Genomic DNA, 22347 nt, shown 5'->3' on the forward strand with positions numbered 1-22347 from the left:
CATGAAGTCTTTCCTGATACGTTTTATGCTTAAGACCTTCCACCACTTTTGCAGCCCGTCTTTGGACCCGTTCAATTTGATCAATATATAGCGAATCCGTGAAAGATGAACCGTGAAGTAGTGACAGATTACTGTATATGTTTATCCCAGGCATATTTAAATTCACTTACTGTGGATTTACCAATCACGTCTGCTGGAAGTTTGTTCCAAGCATCTACTACTCTTTCAGGCAAATAATATTTCCTAACGTTGCAATTAATAAAATAAAATATTGAATGCTGGGCTGTTTTCCTGATCTACCTTCACACACTCTTTTTTTAAAGCAGAGACAAAAATTGGTTCTACTTTAGTCGTCTGTCAGTTCGCATCTATCGAGACAGCTTGCAGAAATGCTGCTTTAGCATGTGTGTATGTGTGTTTGTGTGTGTATGTGTAGGGGGAAAGATCCATAATTAAATTGCCATGGGAAACGGAAAAGGTTATGTGCTAAAATTCCCTGCTGTAAATGATGTAGAAAGGGAGCATCGGGACGCTGATTAAGAGCAGGTAAATAAATGCATTTCCTTTTGAAAAGCAGATGTCGGCTGATTGCCAAGTGAAATCTTTCTACCTCCTGGGAAGCAGAGAATTTTCTTGCAAGGTTGCCCACAGTTATGCCGAATGCGCTGTCTCGGGGTTCATTCCAGGGCAAACGAATGTGTCGAAACATAGAGACATAGAAGACTGACGGCAGAAACAGACCTCATGGTCCATCTAGTCTGCCCTTATACTATTTCCTGTATTTTATCTTACAATGGATATATGTTTATCCCAAGCATGTTTAAATTCAATTGCTGTGGATTTACCAACCACGTCTGCTGGAAGTTTGTTCCAAGCATCTACTACTCTTTCAATGAAATAATATTTTCTCCCATTGCTTCTGATCTTTCCCCCAACTACTCTCAGATTGTGCCCCCTTGTTCTTGTGTTCACTTTCCTATTAAAAACACTTCTCTCCTGAACCTTATTTAACCCTTTAACCTATTTATGTGTGTGTATGTTTGGTTTTATAATAAGGGTTTTTAGTTGTTTTATTATTGGATTGTCACATGCTGTTTTTATCATTGTTGTTAGCCGCCCTGAGTCTACAGAGAGGGGTGGCATACAAATCCAATAAATTATTATTATTAAATTATTATTAATTATAATTATTAAATGTTTCGATCATGTCCCCACTTTCCCTTCTGCCCTCCAGACTATACAGATTGAGTTCATGAAGTCTTTCCTGATACGTTTTGTGCTTAAGACCTTCCACCATTTTTGTAGCCCGTCTTTGGACCCGTTCAATTTTATCAATACCTGGAGTAACTGTGTAACTGGAGAAGAATTATTCTTCCAAGCTGGAAGGGGGAATAGGGAAGATTAGAGTCAAGATTCAGAAGGATCTTGACAGGTTTGAGCACTGGGCTCTATCCAACAAGAGGGGCTGCCAGAAGGAAGAGGAAGGTCCACCTATTCTCCAAAGCGCCAGGAGGCAGGAGAAGAAGCAACGGATGGAAACTAAAAGCAACCTGGAATTAAGGAGAAATTTCCTGACAGTGAGGACAATGAACCCGTGAAACAGCTTGCCTCCAGAAATTGTGAATGCTCTAACACTGGAGTTTTTTTTAAAAGATACTGAACAACCATTTGTCTGAAATAATACAGGGCAGTGATGGCAAATATTTTTTGGTTCGCATGCCAAAAGGGGGTGAGTGAGCCCAGATCAACTATGATTTCGAAAGAGAAGGATTTTGAAAGAGAAGGATCAACTATGATAATGTGAGATGATGAAGAAGATGAACCAGGCCCATCTGGGTACACCAGGCCAAAGAAGGAAGGAAGGAAGGAAGGAAGGAAGGAAGGAAGGAAGGAAGGAAGGAAGGAAGGAAGGAAGGAAGGAAGGAAGGAAAAAAGGAAGGAGGGAGGGTGGGAGGGAGGAAGGAAGGAGCGAAGGAAGGAAGGAAGAAATGAAGGAAGGAAGGAAAGAAGAAAGAAAGAAAGAAAGAAAGAAAGAAAGAAAGAAAGAAAGAAAGAAAGGGAAAGATGAGTTGCTGCAGCCACATGAGAACTGAGTCCCTTTTGACAAAATCTAGGCAATGGAAAGTGGCACACCATGTTTCCAATCATTAAAATATTAGCAGTTTTCAGTCCTCTTCTGTTTCTACAACCTTTGCAATACAATACAGATAGCCCACCATCAAGGCAATCCTAAATTGCATTAACACAGGGATGCAATCTAGATCAAGGAGGTACTAACACCATTCTATACAGCCTTAGTAAGACCATCCCTAGAGTAATGCATCCAGATTTGGTCACCACATTATTAAAAAGAAGAGGTTGAGACTCTAGAAAGAGGGCAGAGAAGACCAACCAGGAGGATTAGGGGACGGGAGACTAAAATCTATGATGAACAGTTGCAGGAACTGGGCATGACCAGTCCAGCGAAGAGAAAGACCAGGGGAGACATGATAGCTGCCTTCCAATATTTGAGGGGCTGTTTTCCAAGGTACCCAAAAGCCAGACAAGGAGCAATGGATGGAAGCTGACCAAGGAGAGATTCAACCTTGAAATAAGGAGGAATTTTCTGACGGAGCAGAGGTTGCCTTTGGACGTTGTGGGAATCCGAAACCAAGCTACAAGGAGTAAATTGGAATCACTCTTTCTTCTATCACCTTTCTTCTATTCCTATATCTGTTCTTCTATTCTTTCATTGATATGTTCTATTACTATATCTTCTTTTCTATTATTTCTTAGATATATTTTACTATGAGTATCTCCTCTATAACCTTCATCGTGTATTTTACTATGTGTATATAGATATATACCCACTAAACCCCTCATTGTGTATTGGACTAACTAACTAAATAAATAAATAACTTACTAACTAACTAACTAACTAACTAACTAACTAACTAAATAAATAAATAAATAAATAAATAAATAAATAAATAAATAAAATACGTAAACAGATATTTTGCTCTGGTGGGATGTGAATGCTTGTCTGGTGGTGGGCACTACTCACAGAGCACTTGTTTTATGTTGTGGGTGTGTTCATATTTTTTTAAAAATCAATAAAAATATTAAATATATAAAAAAAGAAGTTGTGGGAGCTTCATCACTGGAGACTTTCAAGAAGAGACCGGACAGAAATAGTGTAAAGTCTCCTGCTTGGGCAGGAGGTTGGACTAGATGACTTCCAAGGTCCCTCCCAACTGTTATTATTCTATTCTTCTTCTAAATATGCCACCGGGTACAGGATCCTATTGGCCAATGGAAAAATAAAATGGATATGCATGCCTTCTGAAAGAAATTAAGCAAAATATCGGAGAACTTAAATGTCTAAGCAACAATCAAGCTGCCAGGTAGAATTGATGGCCCGCCTCGGCCATTTCCCCCCTACCTTTGTCGGGAAAGACGTGTAACCTAATAGGGGCCATCAGTTTTGCACACATGGCCACACACAGCTAATGTTTTCGGTTTAGAAAATGTATTAGCACCACCGGCTGCATCGACAGATTTGTTCAGGCTGATTTGCAGAGGCTAATTTGGGACCACAATCAAGAGTTTTTAGCTAATGATGACGTCCTGGAGAGCTTTGTGTAATCTTCATTCTCACTCTTCCTCAAGTTAACAACTTACCTTACTCATCCAGACTCTAAATACTATGTTTAGACAATTTACAACTACGGTATGTCGCCTCCGAAGGAGGGAGCTGATTCCAGAGGGTCGGAGCCACCACAGAGAAGGCTCTTCCTCTGGGTCCCGCCAAATGACATTGTTTAGTTGAGGGGACCTAGAGGAGACCAACTCTGTGAGACCTAACCGGTCACTGGGATTCGTGCGGCAGAAGACGGTCTCGTAGATTTAACAGTTGTTCATAAAATCATACATCATAATGTTCTTCCTGTTAGTGACTACTTCACCTTTAACAACAACAACACAAGAGCATGCAACAGATACAAACTAAATATAAATCGCTCCAAACTTGACTGCAGAAAATACAATTTCATCAATAGAGGGGTCAACACCTGGAATTCACTACCTGATTCTGTTGCTTCTTCCCCGAACCCCAAAAACTTCAACCTTACTGTCAGGCCCAAGGTAAAATGTGAATTCAAAGGCTGGCCTGACACAGTAAAAGAAAAAAAAATGTGTTTTTTTTCCAAGTGAGAGAATATGCCACGTAGCACACATTCTTTCACGCAGAATCTAAAGTAACTGAACACAGGAAGGAATTAGAAATCTCTGCATTGGATTTGTCCACATGATTGTCCTTGTGAGTGTGGGGATAGTACATGAGCTTTTTGACCTGGATGTAATCTTAAGGGACCTTAAGTTGGAATGAAGCATGTTGAATCTAATTTGGCTCTGTTAATAAATATGACTCTACACTAAAGAAATAAGATGTGGAAGTTCATTTATTTTCTGAGATGTCTTAATTGTTCACCTGACACTTACATTATGTCTATTTTTCTTCCTATGAATTTGTGTATTGGACAAATGAATGAATAAATAAATAAATAATCTACAATAGACCTCCCCCCTTTTCTAAGAGGTCTGTAAGGGGCGTGCATAAGCGCAACATTGTGCCTACCGTTCCTGCCCTAATGTCTTTTTATCTTTTCTATCACTAGTTTCTACTATAATTATAATTCTATCCTTGTTTGACAAATAAATAAAACAAATAAAATAAATAAATCTGACCTGTTATATATCTCAAATACATACTTATTTATTTTATTTATTATTTAGATTTGTATGCTGCCCCTCTCCGCAGACTCGGGGCGGCTCACAGCAAAATACAACAAATCATGACAATTCCAAATAAATTTAAAATATTTAAAAAGATTTAAAAAGAACACCATTTACTAACATACACACACACAAACATACCATGCATAAATTAGACATGCCCGGGGGAGGTGTTTCAGTTCCCCCATGCCTGACGACAAAGGTGGGTTTTAAGGAGTTTACGGAAGGCGGGGAGAGTAGGGGCAGTTCTAATCTCTGGGGGGAATTGGTTCCAGAGAGTCGGGGCCGCCACAGAGAAGGCTCTTCCCCTGGGGCCCGCCAACCGACATTGTTTAGTTGACGGGACCCGGAGAAGGCCCACTCTGTGGGACCTAATTGGTCGCTGGGATTCGTGCGGCAGAAGGCGGTCTCGGAGATATTCTGGTCCAGTGCCATGAAGGGCTTTAAAGGTCATAACCAACACTTTGAATTGTGACCGGAAATTGATCGGCAGCCAATGCAGACTGTGGAGTGTTGGTGAAACATGGGCATACCTAGGTAAGCCCATGACTGCTCTCGCAGCTGCATTCTGCACGATCTGAAGTTTCCGAACACTTTTCAAAGGTAGCCCCATGTAGAGAGCATTACAGTAGTCGAACCTCGAGGTGATGAGGGCATGAGTGACTGTGAGCAGTGAGTCCCGGTCCAGATATGGCCGCAACTGGTGCACCAGGTGAACCTGGGCAAACGCCCCCCTCGCCACAGCTGAAAGATGGTTCTCTAATGTGAGCTGTGGATCGAGGAGGACGCCCAAGTTGCGAACCCTCTCCGAAGGGGTCAATAATTCCCCCCCCCCCCCAGAGTGATGGACGGACAGATGGAATTGTCCTTGGGAGGCAACACCCACAGCCACTCCGTCTTGTCTGGGTTGAGTTTGAGTCTGTTGACACCCATCCAGGCCCCAACAGCCCCCAGACACCGGCACATCACTTCCACTGCTTCGTTGACATATGTTTGTGTGTGTGTGTGTGTTTATAAATATAAATAATAAAAATAAAAATATATTTATTTATTTAAAAGAAGAGGCAAACATCTTTTATAACTATACCTGGAACTCACAGTTTTAAGTTAGTGTATACACACACACACATGTATGTATATATGTGTGTGTGTGTGTGTGTGTGTGTACGCGTGTAACATATTTTTGCTGATAAATGAAAAAGAAGGGAGATTAGTATAGATCTATCTCAAGCTATTTTGCTCTCATCAGCTAGCCAAACCCTTACCGGGATTTGAACCTGGGGAGTAGCTTTAACCTCTAGACCACAGGTTCTCCTCCGCTTAGCTATATACACTAAAATATTGAGTTTTGTATCTCTCAAAAACCTCTCTAAACACCCCACACACAAATATTGAGTTCTTATCTATCTCAAAAACCTCTTGAATAGAGGCAGTATTGCCAAAATGTCCTACCAGTCAATGACTACTTCAGCTTCAACTGCAACAACACAAGAGCACGCAACAAATTCAAACTTAATACGAACCGCTCCAAACTTGACTGTAAAAAATATGATTTCAACAATCGAGTTGTCGAAGTGTGGAACTCATTGCCGGACTCAATTGTGTCAACCCTTAACGCCCAACATTTCTCCCTTAGACTCTCCACGATTGACCTCTCCAGGTTCCTAAGAGGCCAGTAAGGGGCGTACATAAGTGCACTGGTGTGCCTTTCGCCCCCTGTCCAATTGTCTTTCCTTTCTTTCACCTATCTTATATATTCTCTTCCTTTCATATATCCTCTCCTCTAAGTTCACTTTCACCCTCTTTTATATTATCATATGTCTATTTTTCTTCCTGTGTATTTGCGTATTGGACAAATGAAAAAATAAATAAATAAATAAATAAAAAGAGGAGGGGGTCTGCCTAATTCTCCAAAGCACCTGAAGGCAGGAGAAGAAACTATGGATGGAGATTAATTGACGAGTAAACTAAAACCAAGGAGAAACCTCCTAACAGGGAGAACTATTAATCAGTGGAACAGCTTGCCACCAGAGGTTGTGGCTGCTCCATCAGTGGAGGGTTTTTAAAAAAGAGGGATTGGACCGTCCCTTGTCTGAAATGCTATAGGGTCTCCCACTTGAGCAGGGGGCTGGACTAGAAGACCTCCAAGGTCCCTTCCAGTTCTGTTCTGATTCTAAAGCTTCAGCAGAGCATTCGTTATCTCCTTGTGCTAGTCCATCCAGCTGGGCTTCAGTCAAGGAAGGACACTGTTCATTTGCTCTATTCTGACTGCCGTGCTGCAAATCTGGAAATACAGTGGCGCCTCTACTTACGAACTTAATTCGTTCCGTGACCAGGTTCTTAAGTAGAAAAGTTTGTAAGGAGAAGCCATTTTTTCCCATAGGAATCAATGTAAAAGCAAGTAATACATGCGATTAGGGAAACCACAGGGAGGGTGGAGGCCCTGTTTTCTCCCAGGAGATTCCTAGAGAGGTCCCATGGAGGCTCCTCCTCTCTTTTTCCGGCCCTGTTTCCTCTCAGGAGATTCCTAGAGAGGCCCCACAGAGGCTTCTCTCTGCCTTTTCCGGTTACAGTTTCGGAGGCTTGGGTTTTTAAGTGGAAAATGGTTCTTGAGAAGAGACAAAAAAATCTTGAACACCCGGTTCTTATCTAGAAAAGTTCGTAAGTAGAGGCGCTCGTAGGTAGAGGTACCACTGTAAGTGGAAATGATTTTAGACAATGAGAAAAGCCGCTTCGCCGACCAACCAGGCCACGTGCCATCTCAACACAACCCTCAGGAGGTCAAAGCTGGTCTGCACAATCCAGGAAGAAAAAATGAAGCAACAGGCACCTAAAATCTCTGGTTTGATCACCAACAGTTGTCATGACACAGTGGAGTCAAAACTTACAAGAGCCGTGTCCAACGAGGAATGAGTCTCTGTACTTGGGGTTCCTGCAAGAGAAAAGGAGACTTTCCAGTCTTTTGACAATATTTTTAGCGTGTTACAGGCACATTTTTTTTCCAGGTGATTGTTAGCGACATAAATGCATTTTTGTAGAGATGGGTGACCGGAGGGAATGCTGGTTGCCAAGTACTGAAATACTTTTTTAAAAAATAGTTAGTATATTATTATATGAGAGTCAACCAGAAAGTAATGCACCACATTTTTTTTTCTTAGCCTACAGTAATGGTACAAATGCGAAACTTTAGATATAAATTATTTTGAATTGTCAGGAGTGCGTGTGTAAATTTTGCGTTTCTTCAGACAGAGAGCATAGCTGCAGTAGTGTTTCAAAATGGCATCTGTAAGTGATGTACGTTACAAGCAGTGTGTCGTCGTTGAATTTCTCACTGCGGAGAAAGAAACTGTTGGGAACATTCACAAATGTTTGTGTAGAGTTTATGGAGAATCTGCTATCAACAGAAGTACGGTTAGTCGCTGGGCATATACATATTAGTAATAGGTGCTATAATTAAGTTCCTTAAAAACATAGAATCATAATAATAGTAGAAATAGATAAAACGGTAAATAAGCGTAAAATAAGAGTTGATATATGTACCGTAAAATAACCTTAAAGGTATTAAAGTATGTGCGCATATATGTTTTGTTTCTGTTTTTGGTTTGGTTTGTATAATGTCTATTTTATTTGCATTTTCTATTTTGTAATTTTTAAACAGAACAGAATAGAATAGAATAGAATAGAATTCTTTATGGGCGGAGTGTAATTGGACACACAAGGCATTTGTCTTTGGTACATGTTTTAAAGTTTATATATCAATAAAAATATTTTTTTTTTTAAAAATACAACATTAAACACTAAACATTTTAAATGTGTCATTTCCATTTCTCAATAATGATAAAGATAAGCAGCATGGATTTTCACGGAGCGCCCCTCCCTTATGCCTGCAGAGAAGGCACTCACCAGCAGAGGGCGGTGACGGCCAAGCGCTTGGCTTTGTCGTATTGGAACTTCCAGAGAGGCAGCAACGTTCCCATGTTATCTCGGTATTCGTCGGAGGCGTCTTCGAAATACTTGAAATCTAACAAAGGCAAAAAAAAATAACAACAGTTTTTAAATCTGCGTTAGCAAATAATAATAACTTATTAGATTTGTATGCCGACCCTCTCTGCAGACTCGGAGCGGCTCACAACAACAATAATAACAATATAATAATGTAACAAATCTAAGATTTAAAAAACATCTAAAGAAAACCCATCATTAAAACCATACAACACAAGCATACCATACATAAAACTATATATCTACGAGACCGCCTTCTGCCGCACAAATCCCAGCAACCGGTTAGGTCCCACAGAGTTGGTCTCCTCCGGGTCCCCTCAACTAAACAATGTCGTTTGGCGGGACCCAGAGGAAGAGCCTTCTCTGTGGCGGCTCCAACCCTCTGAAATCAGCTCCCTCCAGAGATTAGAACTGCCCCCACCCTCCTTGCCTTTCGTAAACTCCTTAAGACCCACCTCTGTTGTCAAGCGTGGGGGAACTGAAACATCTCCCCCTGCCTATGTAGTTCTTTGTGTATGATATGACTGTATGTATGTTTTTTGTTTTTTATATACAGTGTTCCCTCACTTTTTGCTGGGGTTGCGTTCCGAGACCGCCCGCGAAAGTCGAATTTCCACGAAGTAGAGATGCGGAAGTAAATACACTATTTTTGGCTATGGACAATATCACAAGCCTTCCCTTAACACTTTAAACCCCTAAATTGCGATTTCCCATTCCCTTAGCAACCATTTAGATTATTACTCACTATGTTTCTTTATTAAAGTTTATTAAAAAAAATATTTATTAAAGGTCGACGAAAGTTTGGTGATGATACATGACGTCATCGGGCAGGAAAAACCGTGGTATAGGGGAAAAAACCACAAAGTATTTTTTAATTAATATTTTTGAAAAACCGTGGTATAGACTTTCCGCGAAGTTCAAACCCGCGAAAATCGAGAGAACACTGTATACAGTATTGGGGTTTCTTGTTTTTTAAACTTTTTAAATGTATTATTGTTATTTTAGATTCTAACTATTAGATTTGTCATTATATATTGTTTTTATCATTGCTGTAAGCCGTCCCGAGTCTACGGAGAGGGGCGGCATACAAATCTAATAAATAATAATAATAAAATAATATAAGCGTGGGGGAGATGTCTCAATTCCCCCATGCCTGGCATTACAGGTGGGTCTTAAGCAATTTACGAAAGACAAGGAGGGTGGGGGAAGTTATGATTTCTGGGGGGAGTTGATTCCAGAGGGCCGGGGCCACCACAGAGAAGGCTCTTCCCCTGGGTCCTGCCAGACGACATTGTTTAGTCGACAGGACCTGGAGAAGGCCAACTCTGTGGGACCTAACCAGCCGCTGGGATTCGTGCGTCACTCCTCTGCTCACAACAGAATAACCTTATTCCAACAGACTTGAAATTTTGAGCTTAGAGGCCCCAGAACTCCATCACCTGTGATCTGACCTAAATGTAGTTTATAAAATCATCTGCCTGTCAATGGCTCTACCTGTCAATGACTACTTTGGCTTCAACTGGAACAACACATGCACACACAATACAGTGGTACCTCTACTTAAGAACTTAATTCGTTCTGTAACCTGGTTCTTAAGTAGAAACGTTCTTAAGTAGAAGCAATTTTTCCCATAGGAATCAATATAAAAGCAAATAATGCCTGCAAACCCACTAGGAAAGAAATAAAAGCTTGGAATTTGGGTGGGAGGAGGAGGAGGAAGAAGAGGAGGAGGACAGTCGCTGCCAAAGGAAGAAAGGGAGGGGAATAAAAAAAAATCTAAAACTTTAAGCCTTTAAAAAATAAAGAGGGACTCTGAAGCAGTGGAGAGGAGCATGTGCCTCCCATACTCCCGGTGTAAGGTTGCCTCCCATACAGTGCACCAGAGAGAGAAACCCAGGGGGAATGGCAGGAAACTGGCCGGGCCTTCGTGCCGTTCTCAAATTTCCTGGGAAATTTTTCCGGGCTCAGGTTCTTAAGTAGAAAATGGTTCTTAAGTAGAGGCAAAAATATCTTGAACACCCAGTTCTTATCTAGAAAAGTTCTTAAGTAGAGGCGTTCTTAAGTAGAGGTACCACTGTAGATTTAAACTCAATGTAAATTGCTCCAAACTTGACTGCAGAAAATACAACTTCAGCAACAGAGGGATTAACGCCTGGAATGTTCTACTGTGGTTTCTTCCCCAAACCCCAAAAACTTTAAGCTTAGACTGTGTACAGTCGACCTCTCCCCGTTTCTAAGAGGTCAGTAAGGGGCGAGTACAAGTGCACTAGAGTGCCTTCCGTCCCTTGTCCTATTGCTCTCCTATATCTCCTATACCTTTCGTCTATTCCTATATCTCTTCTTCTATTCTTTCATAGATATATTTTACTATGAGTATCTCCTCTATAACCTTCATCATGTATTTTACTATGTGTATTTAGATATATACCCACTAAAACCCTCATTGTGTATTGGACAAAATAAATAAATAAATAAAAATAAATAAATAAAATAATCTGTTTGTGGGTGGACCCGCCTCGAGACGGAGAGAGGAGCGGAATCTTGGTTCCTAAGACCATCAGAAATATGTGTTTTCCTATGGGTCTTAGGCGATGCCCGTGAAAGGGTCATTTGACCCCCCCCAAAGGGGTCCCAACCCACAGGTTGAGAATCGCTGCTCTAAAAGGATGCCAATGACCAGCTCTCTGCAACGAACATCAATCCTTCCCTTCCCCACCATCCAGTCAGAGCTGAAGAAGATTCTGGGATGAGAAACGAAACATCTTCAAAAGGAAAAAAAACCCAGAAAGTCCAGTTGCCTCTTGAAAAAAAGCCCTTTTTGGAGAACCATCGTGCTGCTTTCAGACAGCGTCGCAGCCGCCCTTCTAGGCCCTCACCTTGGGCGATGTCATCGTAGGTGTTCTGGTTGACCATCCGCTCCACGATCTTTGCCGACTTGGCCACTTTGTTGATGTCATCGCTCTGTGGGGGGGAAAAAGGGGAAGGGGAAGATTTAAGACCAAAGCAAGGAAGCCCCGCGAGGACTTCTGTTTTGTGCGCTCACCGATGCTCCATTCGGCTTGGAGATTTCCTATCGCAAGACGCGGCGCTGCCTTGGAGTGGCGGAATCTCCAGCTAGGATGGAGGGAGGGAAACATGGTCCGTGCTAGAAGGGAGAGGCGCAGAAGAAGGACTGTGGGGTCCTTGGTGATATCTGAGCTTGGTTGCTTCCTCACAGACATTTCATTACCCAGCTAGGTAATATCATCAGGGCTAAAAGGAAGTGGGTTTGTGGAGAGGAGGAGGAGGACTGTGGGGTCCTTGGTGCTCTCTGAGCTTGGTGTTTTCTTGGAGACTTTTTATTACCTCACTAGGCCATATCATCAGTGTTAGCAGAGAGGAGGAGCAGGAGGGGGAAGAAGAAGGAGGAGGAGGAGGAGAAGAGGAGGAGGAGAAAAAGAAGGAGAGGAGGAGGAGGAGGAAGAGGAGAGGGAAGAAGAAGGAGGAAAAGGAGAGGAAGAGGAGGAGGAAGAAGAGGAAAGAAGGAAGAGAAAAAGAAGGGGAGGAGGAGGAAGAGGAAGAGGAGAGGGAAGAAGAAGGAGAAGGAGAGGAAGAGGAGGAAAGAAGGAGGAGAAAAAGAAGGAGAGGAGGAGGAGGAAGAGGAGAGGGAAGAAGAAGAGGATCTAGAGGAGGAGGAGGAAGAGGAGGAGGAGGAGGAGAAGAGGAGAGGATGGGAGGAATGATTGTTTGGTCCTTGGTGCTCTGAGCTTGGTGTTTTCTTGGAGACTTTATTACCTCACTAGGTCATATCATCAGTTTAGCAGAGAGGAGGAGCAGGAGAGGGAAGAAGAAGAAGGAGAAGGAGAGGAGGAGGAGGAGGAAAGGAGGAGGAGAAAAAGAAGGAGAGGAGGAGGAGGAAGAGGAGAGGGAAGAAGAAGAGGAGGAAGAGGACAGGGAAGAAGAAGAAGAGGAGGAGCTGGAGAAGGAGGAAGAAGAGGCGAGGAGGAGGAGGAGAAGAAGAAGAGGAGGATGAGGATGGGAGGAATGATTGTGGGGTCCTTGGTGCTCTCTGAGCTTGGAGTTTTCTTGCAGACTTTTTATTACCCAACTAGGTAAGATCATGAGTGTTAGGAAGGAGTAGTGCTTGCAGAGAGGAGGAAGAGGAGGAAGAAGAGGAGGAAAATGACAACTTGCTGCTCTCTGAGTTGGGTTTCTTCCCTGCAGTTCGTTCATGACCCAACTAGGGAACATCATCAGTCGGATCATAAAATCCCTCCAAGAAAACCACGAAGCTCGTCGAGCACCAAAGATCACAAAATGTTTTTTTTTTAATTTATAGATTCAGAAATATTGCCAGTTCTAATTTCTGTCCATAAACCTAAACCTCCACTCTAGGGTAGCGTGCAAACTTCCTCCTGGAACCAAGCACCACTCAGCTTCCGAAACCTTCTGCTTGGGGAGACCCCCTTGCAAGATCTCAATCCCCCTTGGATGGCGAAACTCCCCTAATTCCGCACTTTTAATGTTCCAGGGCTGCGGATGCGAATTATAACCCACTGAGCCCCACGAAGATCGTTCCACGGCAAGAACCTTCCCCTGTCTGCATCGGAGTGCCTTCGATGGCATTGCCGCCGCCACGGGCACCGATTTATCTTGCGTCTTTTTGAAAGATCATAAAAATTAATGTGGCGATTTCTTTCTCCCCTTTTAAGAGTCTTGGGGAATTGACTTTCCCACCTAAGCTCTCACGCTTGCAAGCTCTCTGCCTGGAGGATCGGTTGAGCATTCTCCCTTTCTGGGGAATTTTCAGTTCTATTATTTTATAGGGCAGCAATAACGTAAAACCTTTGACACGAGGCACCTGAGCGGTTCGCGGGGAAATAAACATTCCGGCCCCGTTGCAATATTCACCTTGAAAAGGAAAACTGAACATTTATCTTGGAGCTACAAATTGCCTGCCGCAAATAATCCCTGTTTTTTTAATTACTTAGAGATAAAATACCGAGGCAAAGAATGTTCTCCAGGCAGGATCTCGGCAACGTTGGTATGGAAACCACCCGTTTGCCCAAAACGAACAGGATACGGATAGAAATATTAACAGAGGGAGAGAATCAAGATCACGTGGAGTGTTAATGCTGCTTTATGAAGCCCTGGTAAGGCCACACTTGGAATCCTGCATTCAGTTTTGGTCGCCATGGTGCAAAAAGGATGTTGAGGCTCTAGAAAGAGTGCAGAGAAGAGCCACAAAGAAGATTAGGGGGACTGGAGGCTAAAACATAGGAAGAAAGGTTGCAGGAACTGGGCATGGCTAGTTTAATGCTAACATTTTATTTTACTGCAACTGAGGGACTCAGAAGTCAAAGATTTTTATAACCCTAACCCTAACCCAATGTGTCTTCATATTTGCTTTTGTATTTTGTATTCTAATCTCTAATCTAATAAAACTATTTAAAGATGGAAAAAATGGCCATAAATCTATTAACTCTAAGAAGGGCAACATAGAAACCAATCAATCAGATAGATAGTTAGATAGATGATAGTTAGATAGATAGATAGATAGATAGATAGATAGATAGATAGATAGATAGATAGATAGATAAGGTTTGCTTTCGGGGGGGGGGAGAATTGGCTCTATTCGGTGTATAAGAGGCATCGATATTTCCACCCACTTTTAGGGTGGGAAAAGTGCGTCTTATACTCTGAAAAATACGGTAATTCAGCAGCAAAGTTTCAGGATCCACAGGGATACAGGGAGCTGTGAAGAAAACGAGAGGAGCAAGGGCTTGGGGCTTAATCCATCATTAGCCCCTGCAATGTCAGCCTAATTAACTCAGCAGTCGCATCCTTCTTCCTTTCCATCTGTTTTCATTCCGAAAAAAATCAATTAATAGGCTTAAACCGTCTCTTCCCTGCCACCCTCTGAGTTCCATTAAGGGCAGCCGTAACGGGGTTTCCTCGCATTTGGCTTTGTGTCCCGCATGAACTTGGTTAACGCTTGTGCTAATGTTATTCAACAAACCACGGTTAATCTGGTTGCAAGATTACCAGAGTCTGTAAGGGCTTTGTTCCCCAGGCTGAACGTCTGGGAAATTCACAAGATTTGCTTTTCTTGCCATGTACATGTACACATCCAAACTAGACTGCATCGTTTCTGTGTGGCATATAATATATTTGGATATGTGCATAATTTTGTATTTATGTACCTTATGATTACGGATGAATGTCTCTTTTCTTTTATGTACACTGGGAGTACATGTACCAAAGACAAATTCCTTGTTTGTCCAATCACACGGCCAATAAATAATTCTGTTCTGTTCTGTTCTATTCTGTTCTATTTTATTCTATTCTTTCCATATTCTATTCTATTCATGGATGGATCGGTGGATGGATGGATGGAAAAATGTATGGGAGGGGGAGGGGAGATGGATGGATGGATGGATGGAAGGAAAGGGGGACAGACAGACAGATTGACAGATGCTATCATGTCTCCCCTGGTCCTTCTTTTAATTAAATGCCATGCCCAGTTCCTGCAACCGTTCTTTATATGTTTTAGCCTCCAGTCCCCTAATCATCTAGATGTATGGATGGGGAGAGGAATAGATAGATAGATAGATAGAGAGAGAGAGAGAGAGAGAGAGACAGACAGACAGACAGACAGACAGACAGACAGACAGACAGAGACAGATAGATAATAGATAGATAATAGATAGATAGATAGATAGATAGATAGATAGATAGATAGATAGATAGATAGATAACAACAACAATAACAACAACAACCAATGAGTTGGAAGGGACCCTGGAGGTCTTCTAGTCCAACCCCCTGCCTACGCAGGAAACCCTACACCACTTCAGACAGGTGGTTATCTAACATTCATCCATCCATCTTTTCTCAGTGCTGTTGTAACTTTGAACTGTCACTAAACAGGTGGTTGTAAGCTGAGGACTACGTATATAAAGTATAAGCTGGAGTCAGAGTGACCAAAAAAAGAAAACAGGTTAGTTGGCTGATAAAAGGTGGAGAAGAGGAGTTGGCCTCCAGAGAAGGCTGAAATTAAAGCACACTCAACACAACACTGAAAAATGGCAACAGCACCTGTGATTCCAGAGAGGTTAATTTCCTTCCCATCAACTTGTCTTCTTTCTTGGTGACGGGGGCTTTCTGTTTTTCTTTCTCCTTTGACTTTTCCAGTTTTTGCAGCTCTTCCACATAAACATCATAGATGGTCCACTAAGAGGAAGAAAAAGCGAGTCCATCATAGATTCACGGAAGTGGAAGATTATTTTCTTGATTCAGTTGGGCGAGGGCTTTCCCAATTTGGCAGCTGCAATATGTGTGGACTTCAAATACGTGAAAGGGGTAAATAAGGTCCAGGAAGGAAGTGTTTTTAATAGGAAAGGGAACACAAGAACAAGGGGGCACAATATGAGGTTAGCTGGGGGAAAGATCAGAAGCAAGGTGAGAAAATATTATTTGACTGAAAGAGTAGTAGATGCTTGGAACAAACTTCTGGCAGACGTGGTCGGTAAATCCACAGCAACTGAATTTAAACATTCCTGGGATAAACATAGATCCATCCTAAGATAAAATACAGGAAATAATATAAGGGCAGACTAGATGGACCATGGGGTCTTTTTCTGCCGTCAATCTTCTATGTTTCTATGTTTCTATGTTTCTATGTTTTTATGTTTCTATGTTTCTATTTTCTGTTGACAGAAGCTGGAGTGAAAGCACAGGTGCCCTGACAGGCCCACGACGAAGAATGGGGCAGTTACCTGGTTAGCGGTGTCCGAGAAAGTTGCTCTGGGTGGGGGCTCCATCTGGCAGGCCCTGTCCTGAAAGAAAGAAGTTTGTCGAGATTGTCAACCCAGAATTTGAGCACTGCACAGTTACTTTTGTTGGGTTCCTGAGGTGGCGCTATGACAACTCACCATAGGAAAAATGTCCTGCGTGTGGGGGGGAAACTTGAGATCATGCAGAATGCAGATGCGAGAGCAGTCATGGGCTTCCCCAGATATGCCCATGTCACACCAACACTCTGCAGTCTGCATTGGTTGCCGATCAGTTTCCGGTCACAATTCAAAGGGTTGGTTATGACCTATAAAGCCCTTCATGGCATCGGACCAGAATATCTCCGAGCCCGCCTTCTGCTGCACAAATCCCAGCGACCAGTTAGGTCCCACAGAGTGGGTCTTCTCCGGGTCCCGTCGACTAAACAATGTCGCTTGGCGGGACCCGGGGAAGAGCCTTCTCTGTGGCGGCCCTGGCCCTCTGGAAACAACTCCCCCCAGAGATTAGAATTGCCCCCACCCTCCTTGCCTTTCGTAAGCTGCTTAAAACCCACCTCTGCAGCCAGGCATGGGGGAATTGAGATACTCATTCCCCCTAGGCTGTTACAATTTTATGCATGGTATGTCTGTATGTATGTTTGGTTTTTATAATAATGGGTTTTTAACTGTTTTTAGTATTGGATTATTATTGTATGCTGTTTTATTATTGCTGTTAGCCGCCCCGAGTCTCTGGAGAGGGGCGGCATACAAATCCAATCAATCGATCAATCGATCGATCAATCAATCAATCAATCAATCACTAACTGAATGAATGAATGAATGAATGAATGAATGAATGAATGAATGAATAAATAAATAAATAAATAAATAGTTACACTAATATTGAAGACACAGTGGAACAGTATCACTGAAGGAAGGATGAAATGAAATGGGAATGACGAACATTAATATATCTATTGAATTAAATTGAATGGTTGAATTGTTCCGTATGCAACCAGTGGTTTTGGGGTGAGTTGGCCTTGGTGACTTGTGGCCACGGTGAGTTATCTCATTCCGCCTGGGATGGCCGCAATGTCTTTTTATTTATTTATTTATTATTTAGATTTCTATGCCGCCCCTCAGTTAAAAACCCATTTTCCAGGGTCCAGGAAGCACTGTTGATGAAGAGAAGCATTTTGGGAAAGATGAAAGCATCCAGCTGTTTAGTAAACTTTCCTGGGTCTGCCCAAGACAAATTGTCCTTGGTGTTAAGAACTAAACTTCTATTCTGGAGCCTTGGGACATATTTTTACCATCCGGCCAATCAGGCATTGACAGGCATTGACAGTGACCTTCCTGCCAATCAGCTTCAAGCTCTGTTGGGAGAATTGGCACTAGACTTGTGGTTGGGGGTCACCACAGCATGAGGAACTGTATTAAGGGGTCACAGCATTAGAAAGGTTGAGAACCACTGCTCTAGAGAAAGTGCAGAGGAGAGCAACCAGGATGATAAGGGGACTGGAAACTTGCCCAGGTTCGCCTGGTGCACCAGTTGCGGCCCTATCTGGACCGGGACTCACTGCTCACAGTCACTCATGCCCTCATCACTTCGAGGCTCGACTACTGTAACGCTCTCTACATGGGGCTACCTTTGAAAAGGGTTCGGAAACTCCAGATCGTGCAGAATTTATTTTATTATTTATTTATTACTTAGATTTGTATGCCGCCCCTCTCCGAAGACTCGGGGCGGCTCACAACACGTGGAAACAAATCATAAATAATCTAACAAATTTAAAATTAAAAGATTTAAAAGACCCCATATACTAACAGACATACACACAAGCATACCATATATAAATTAAACATGCCCAGGGGAAGATATTTCAGTTCCCCCATGCCTGATGGCAAAGGTGGGTTTTAAGGAGTTTACGGAAGGCAGGAAGAGTAGGGGCAGTTCTAATCTCCGGGGGGAGTTGGTTCCAGAGGGCCGGTGCCGCCACAGAGAAGGCTCTTCCCCTGGGGCCCGCCAACCGACATTGTTTAGTTGACGGGACCCGGAGAAGGCCCACTCTGTGGGACCTGATCGGTCGCTGGGATTCGTGCGGCAGGAGGCGGTCTCAGAGATATTCTGGTCCAATGCCATGGCTTTAAAGGTCATAACCAACACTTTGAATTGTGACCGGAAACTGACCGGCAGCCAATACAGACTGCGGAGTGATGGTGAAACATGGGCATACCTAGGTAAGCCCATGACTGCTCTCGCAGCTGCATTCTGCACGATCTGAAGTTTCCGAACACTTTTCAAAGGTAGCCCCATGTAGAGAGCATTACAGTAGTCGAACCTCGAGGTGATGAGGGCATGAGTGACTGTGAGCAATGAGTCCCGGTCCAGATAGGGCCGCAACTGGTGCACCAGGCAAACCTGGGCAAACGCCCCCCTCGCCACAGCTGAGATATGTTTTTCTAATGTGAGCTGTGGATCGAGGAGGACGCCCAAGTTGCGGACCCTCTCTGAGGGGGTCAATAATTCCCCCCCCCCAGGGTAATGGACGGACAGATGGGATTGTCCTTGGGAGGCAAAACCCACAGCCACTCCGTCTTATCCGGGTTGAGCTTGAGTCTGTTGACACCCATCCAGGCCCCAGCAGCCTCCAGGCACCGGCACATCACTTCCACCGCTTCGTTGACTGAGCATGGGGTGGAGATGTAAAGCTGGGTATCATCCGCATATTGATGATACCTCACCCCATGTCCTTGGATGATCTCGCCCAGCGGTTTCATGTAGATGTTGAATAGCAGGGGGGAGAGGACCGACCGCTGAGGCACCCCACAAGGGAGAGACCTAGGAGTCGACTTCTGACCCCCCACTAACACCGACTGCGACCGGCCAGAGAGGTAGGAGGAGAACCACTGAAGAACAGTGCCTCCCACCCCCAACCCCTCCAGCCGGTGCAGAAGGATACCATGGTCGATTGTATCGAAAGCCGCTGAGAGGTCAAGGAGCACCAGGACAGAGGATAAACCCCTGTCCCGGGCCCGCCAGAGATCATCCATCAACGCAACCAAAGCGGTTTCCGTGCTGTAACCGGGCCTGAAACCCGACTGCTGGGGACCTAGATAATCGGCTTCTTCCAAGGACCGCTGGAGCGCCACCACCTTCTCGACAACCTTCCCCATAAAGGGAAGGTTGGAGACTGGACGATAGTTGTTAAGCACAGCTGGGTCCAGGGAGGGCTTCTTGAGGAGGGGGCGCATGAGCGCTTCTTTATAGAGTGATGGAAAAACTCCCCTCCCCAAGGAAGCGTTGGTAATCTCCTGGGCCCAGCTCCGCATCACCTCCCTGCTGGCCGAAACCAGCCAGGAGGGACACGGATCCAGTAAACAGGTGGCGGAACTCACAGCTCCAATGGCCTTGTCCACTTCATCAGGTGTCACCAGATCAAACTCTTCCCAGACAGGTGGACAAGTACGTGCCCCAGTCACCTCAACTGACTCGTTGTCAGTCGACTCTGTTTCACAATTGGAGTCGAGGTCCGCTCGGATCCGAGCGACTTTATCAGCGAAAAACGTGTTAAAATCCTCGGCACTACTCTGTAAGGGCTCCCCAACTCCCCCCTGGTTAAGAAGGGAGCGGGTCACCCTAAATAGAGCGGCCGGGCGGGATTCCGCTGATGCAATCAAGGCGGCATGGTACGCACATCTTGCCGCCTTGAGCGCCACTTTGTAAGTCTTAATAAAAGCTCTTACAAGTGTTCGGTCAGATTCAGACCTACTCTTCCTCCATCGCTTCTCTAGACGTCTCTTTTGGCGTTTCAACTCCCGGAGCTCCTCGTTGAACCATGGGGCTCTACGGGGTCTAGCACCACGGAGAGGTCGCAAAGGCGCAATCCGGTCAAGAGCCTCCGCTGCGGCCTTGTTCCAGGCTTCCGCGAGAGACTCCGCCAAACTGTGGACGAGTGCCTCTGGAATAACCCCAAGCGCCGTCTGAAAACCCTCTGGGTCCATCAGGTGTCTGGGGCGGAACATCTTCATTGGTTCCGCCTCCCTGCGGGGAAGGATTGGAGCCAGGAAGTCAAGCCGTAGTAGAAAATGGTCTGACCATGACAAAGGCACTGCTTCTAAGCCCCTTAGTCTCAGACCATTGCTCAATTGCTCGGAAAGGAATACCATGTCAGGTGCGTGCCCCCCCTCATGAGTCGGACCCCGTACTACTTGAGTCAGGTCCATGGCTGTCATGGTGGCCATGAACTCCTGTGCCAACCCAGAGGTTTCGCCGAGTGACGGCAGGTTGAAGTCCCCCAAGACAATAAGTCTGGGGAACTCCACCGCCAACCCGGCTACCTCCTCGAGTAGCACAGGCAGGGCTTTTGACACGCAGCTTGGAGGCAGGTACGTGAGAAATAAGCCCACCTGAACCCCTAAGTCCAACTTCATCAAGAGAGACTCGCAACCCGCAATTTCCGGAGCAATGAGTCCACCCAGGCAAAGGCTCTCCCTGGCTATAATAGCCACTCCTCCCCCCCTTCCCTGGGGTCGAGGTTGATGCCATATCTGAAACCCGGCTGGGCAAATTTCAGAGAGAGGAACACCTCCCTCTGGGCCCAGCCAGGTTTCAGTAATACATGCCAGGTCGGCCTCCTCATCCAGGATCAGATCCCGGATGAGGAGAGCTTTATTTACCACCGACCTGGCATTAAGCAGCAGCAACCTGAGCCCAGGGCCAGAGTTACACTCACCACCAGTACCCAAGATTGGGCTCACAGAGCCAGAACAAGGGACCGTTATTAAGCAACGGAACGGCTAACTCTGTGGCCCCCGCCATATCTGCCTCTCCCCAGCAACACAGGGATATTTCGACCCTCTGCCCCCCCAGAGATCGGCGCCCCTTCCTCTCCTGTCTCCCGAGCATCAGGTGCGAGAGCAATCATGGGCTTCCCTAAATATGTCCATGTAACACCAACACTCTGCAGTCTGCATTGGTTGCCGATCAGTTTCCGGTCACAATTCTTTTTTTTTTCTTTTTTTTTTCTTTTTTTTTACAATTTTTTATTAATTTTCATAAAACAAACAGATACACATACAAACAATAAACATAAAGTGGGGGTGTATTTCCCCCGCTTCTTTTGAAAGTATACATTCAAATATAGAAAAAGAATACATAATTGAATATATGTTAACTATTAAAAAATTTAGTAAATTTGAGTTAAAGTTTTACAAATCTTGAAAACAATGTAAATGTTAGATAAGGTTAATATAACATAATCGTCAAAAAATACCTTTAATGTAATCCTAATTACTATGATAAAATAACATCAAACCATCAAACCAAACATTTAAGCTAATTTCAACTATTATACATCAAAAATCTTAATATGTTACTTATACTTATGCATACACTACTATGTCAAAATCATCAAAAAATACATTTGAACTAGTATTAATATTGTTATCACCTAGGTAAAAACAAATGCAGAAAATTAACTAGAAATAAATATGTATGTCTTATTTTTTCTTATCTATCCATTTATAAACATTGTTCCATGTTTCATAAAATTTAGTATCTTCTTGATCGTTTAATCTTCTTGTCATCATGTCCATTTCAGCGCAATCTAGTATTTTGGCTATAACCTCTTCTTCCTTGGGGATTTCCTCCCCTTTCCAATTTTGCGCATATATTATTCTAGCCGCGGTTAATATGTGTATAATTAAATAAAGAATTTCTTTCTTGTAGGTCTGATTTGTAACACCTAGTAAGTAAAATTCCGGGGTATTATCTATATCTTGCTTTATTATTTCTTTTAGTATTTTCTCAATCATCTTCCA

General features: G+C 43.7%; 1 protein-coding gene across 1 annotated transcript in view; it reads right to left on the bottom strand.

Annotated features, from left to right (window-relative positions):
• DNAI1 (dynein axonemal intermediate chain 1) overlaps window positions 1–22347 on the bottom strand; it is a 132749-nt gene that overhangs the window by 82546 nt on the left and 27856 nt on the right. The window contains exons 8-12 of the mRNA XM_070743652.1: window positions 16531–16590; window positions 15851–15985; window positions 11652–11736; window positions 8677–8794; window positions 7662–7705 (exon numbers count right to left, since the gene is read on the bottom strand). Of these exons, the coding sequence (XP_070599753.1) occupies window positions 7662–7705; window positions 8677–8794; window positions 11652–11736; window positions 15851–15985; window positions 16531–16590 (442 nt within the window). The remainder of the gene's footprint in view (window positions 1–7661; window positions 7706–8676; window positions 8795–11651; window positions 11737–15850; window positions 15986–16530; window positions 16591–22347) is intronic.

The sequence above is a fragment of the Erythrolamprus reginae genome, chromosome 2 (assembly GCF_031021105.1).
Source record: "Erythrolamprus reginae isolate rEryReg1 chromosome 2, rEryReg1.hap1, whole genome shotgun sequence".
NCBI classification, from domain to species: Eukaryota; Metazoa; Chordata; class Lepidosauria; order Squamata; family Dipsadidae; genus Erythrolamprus; species Erythrolamprus reginae.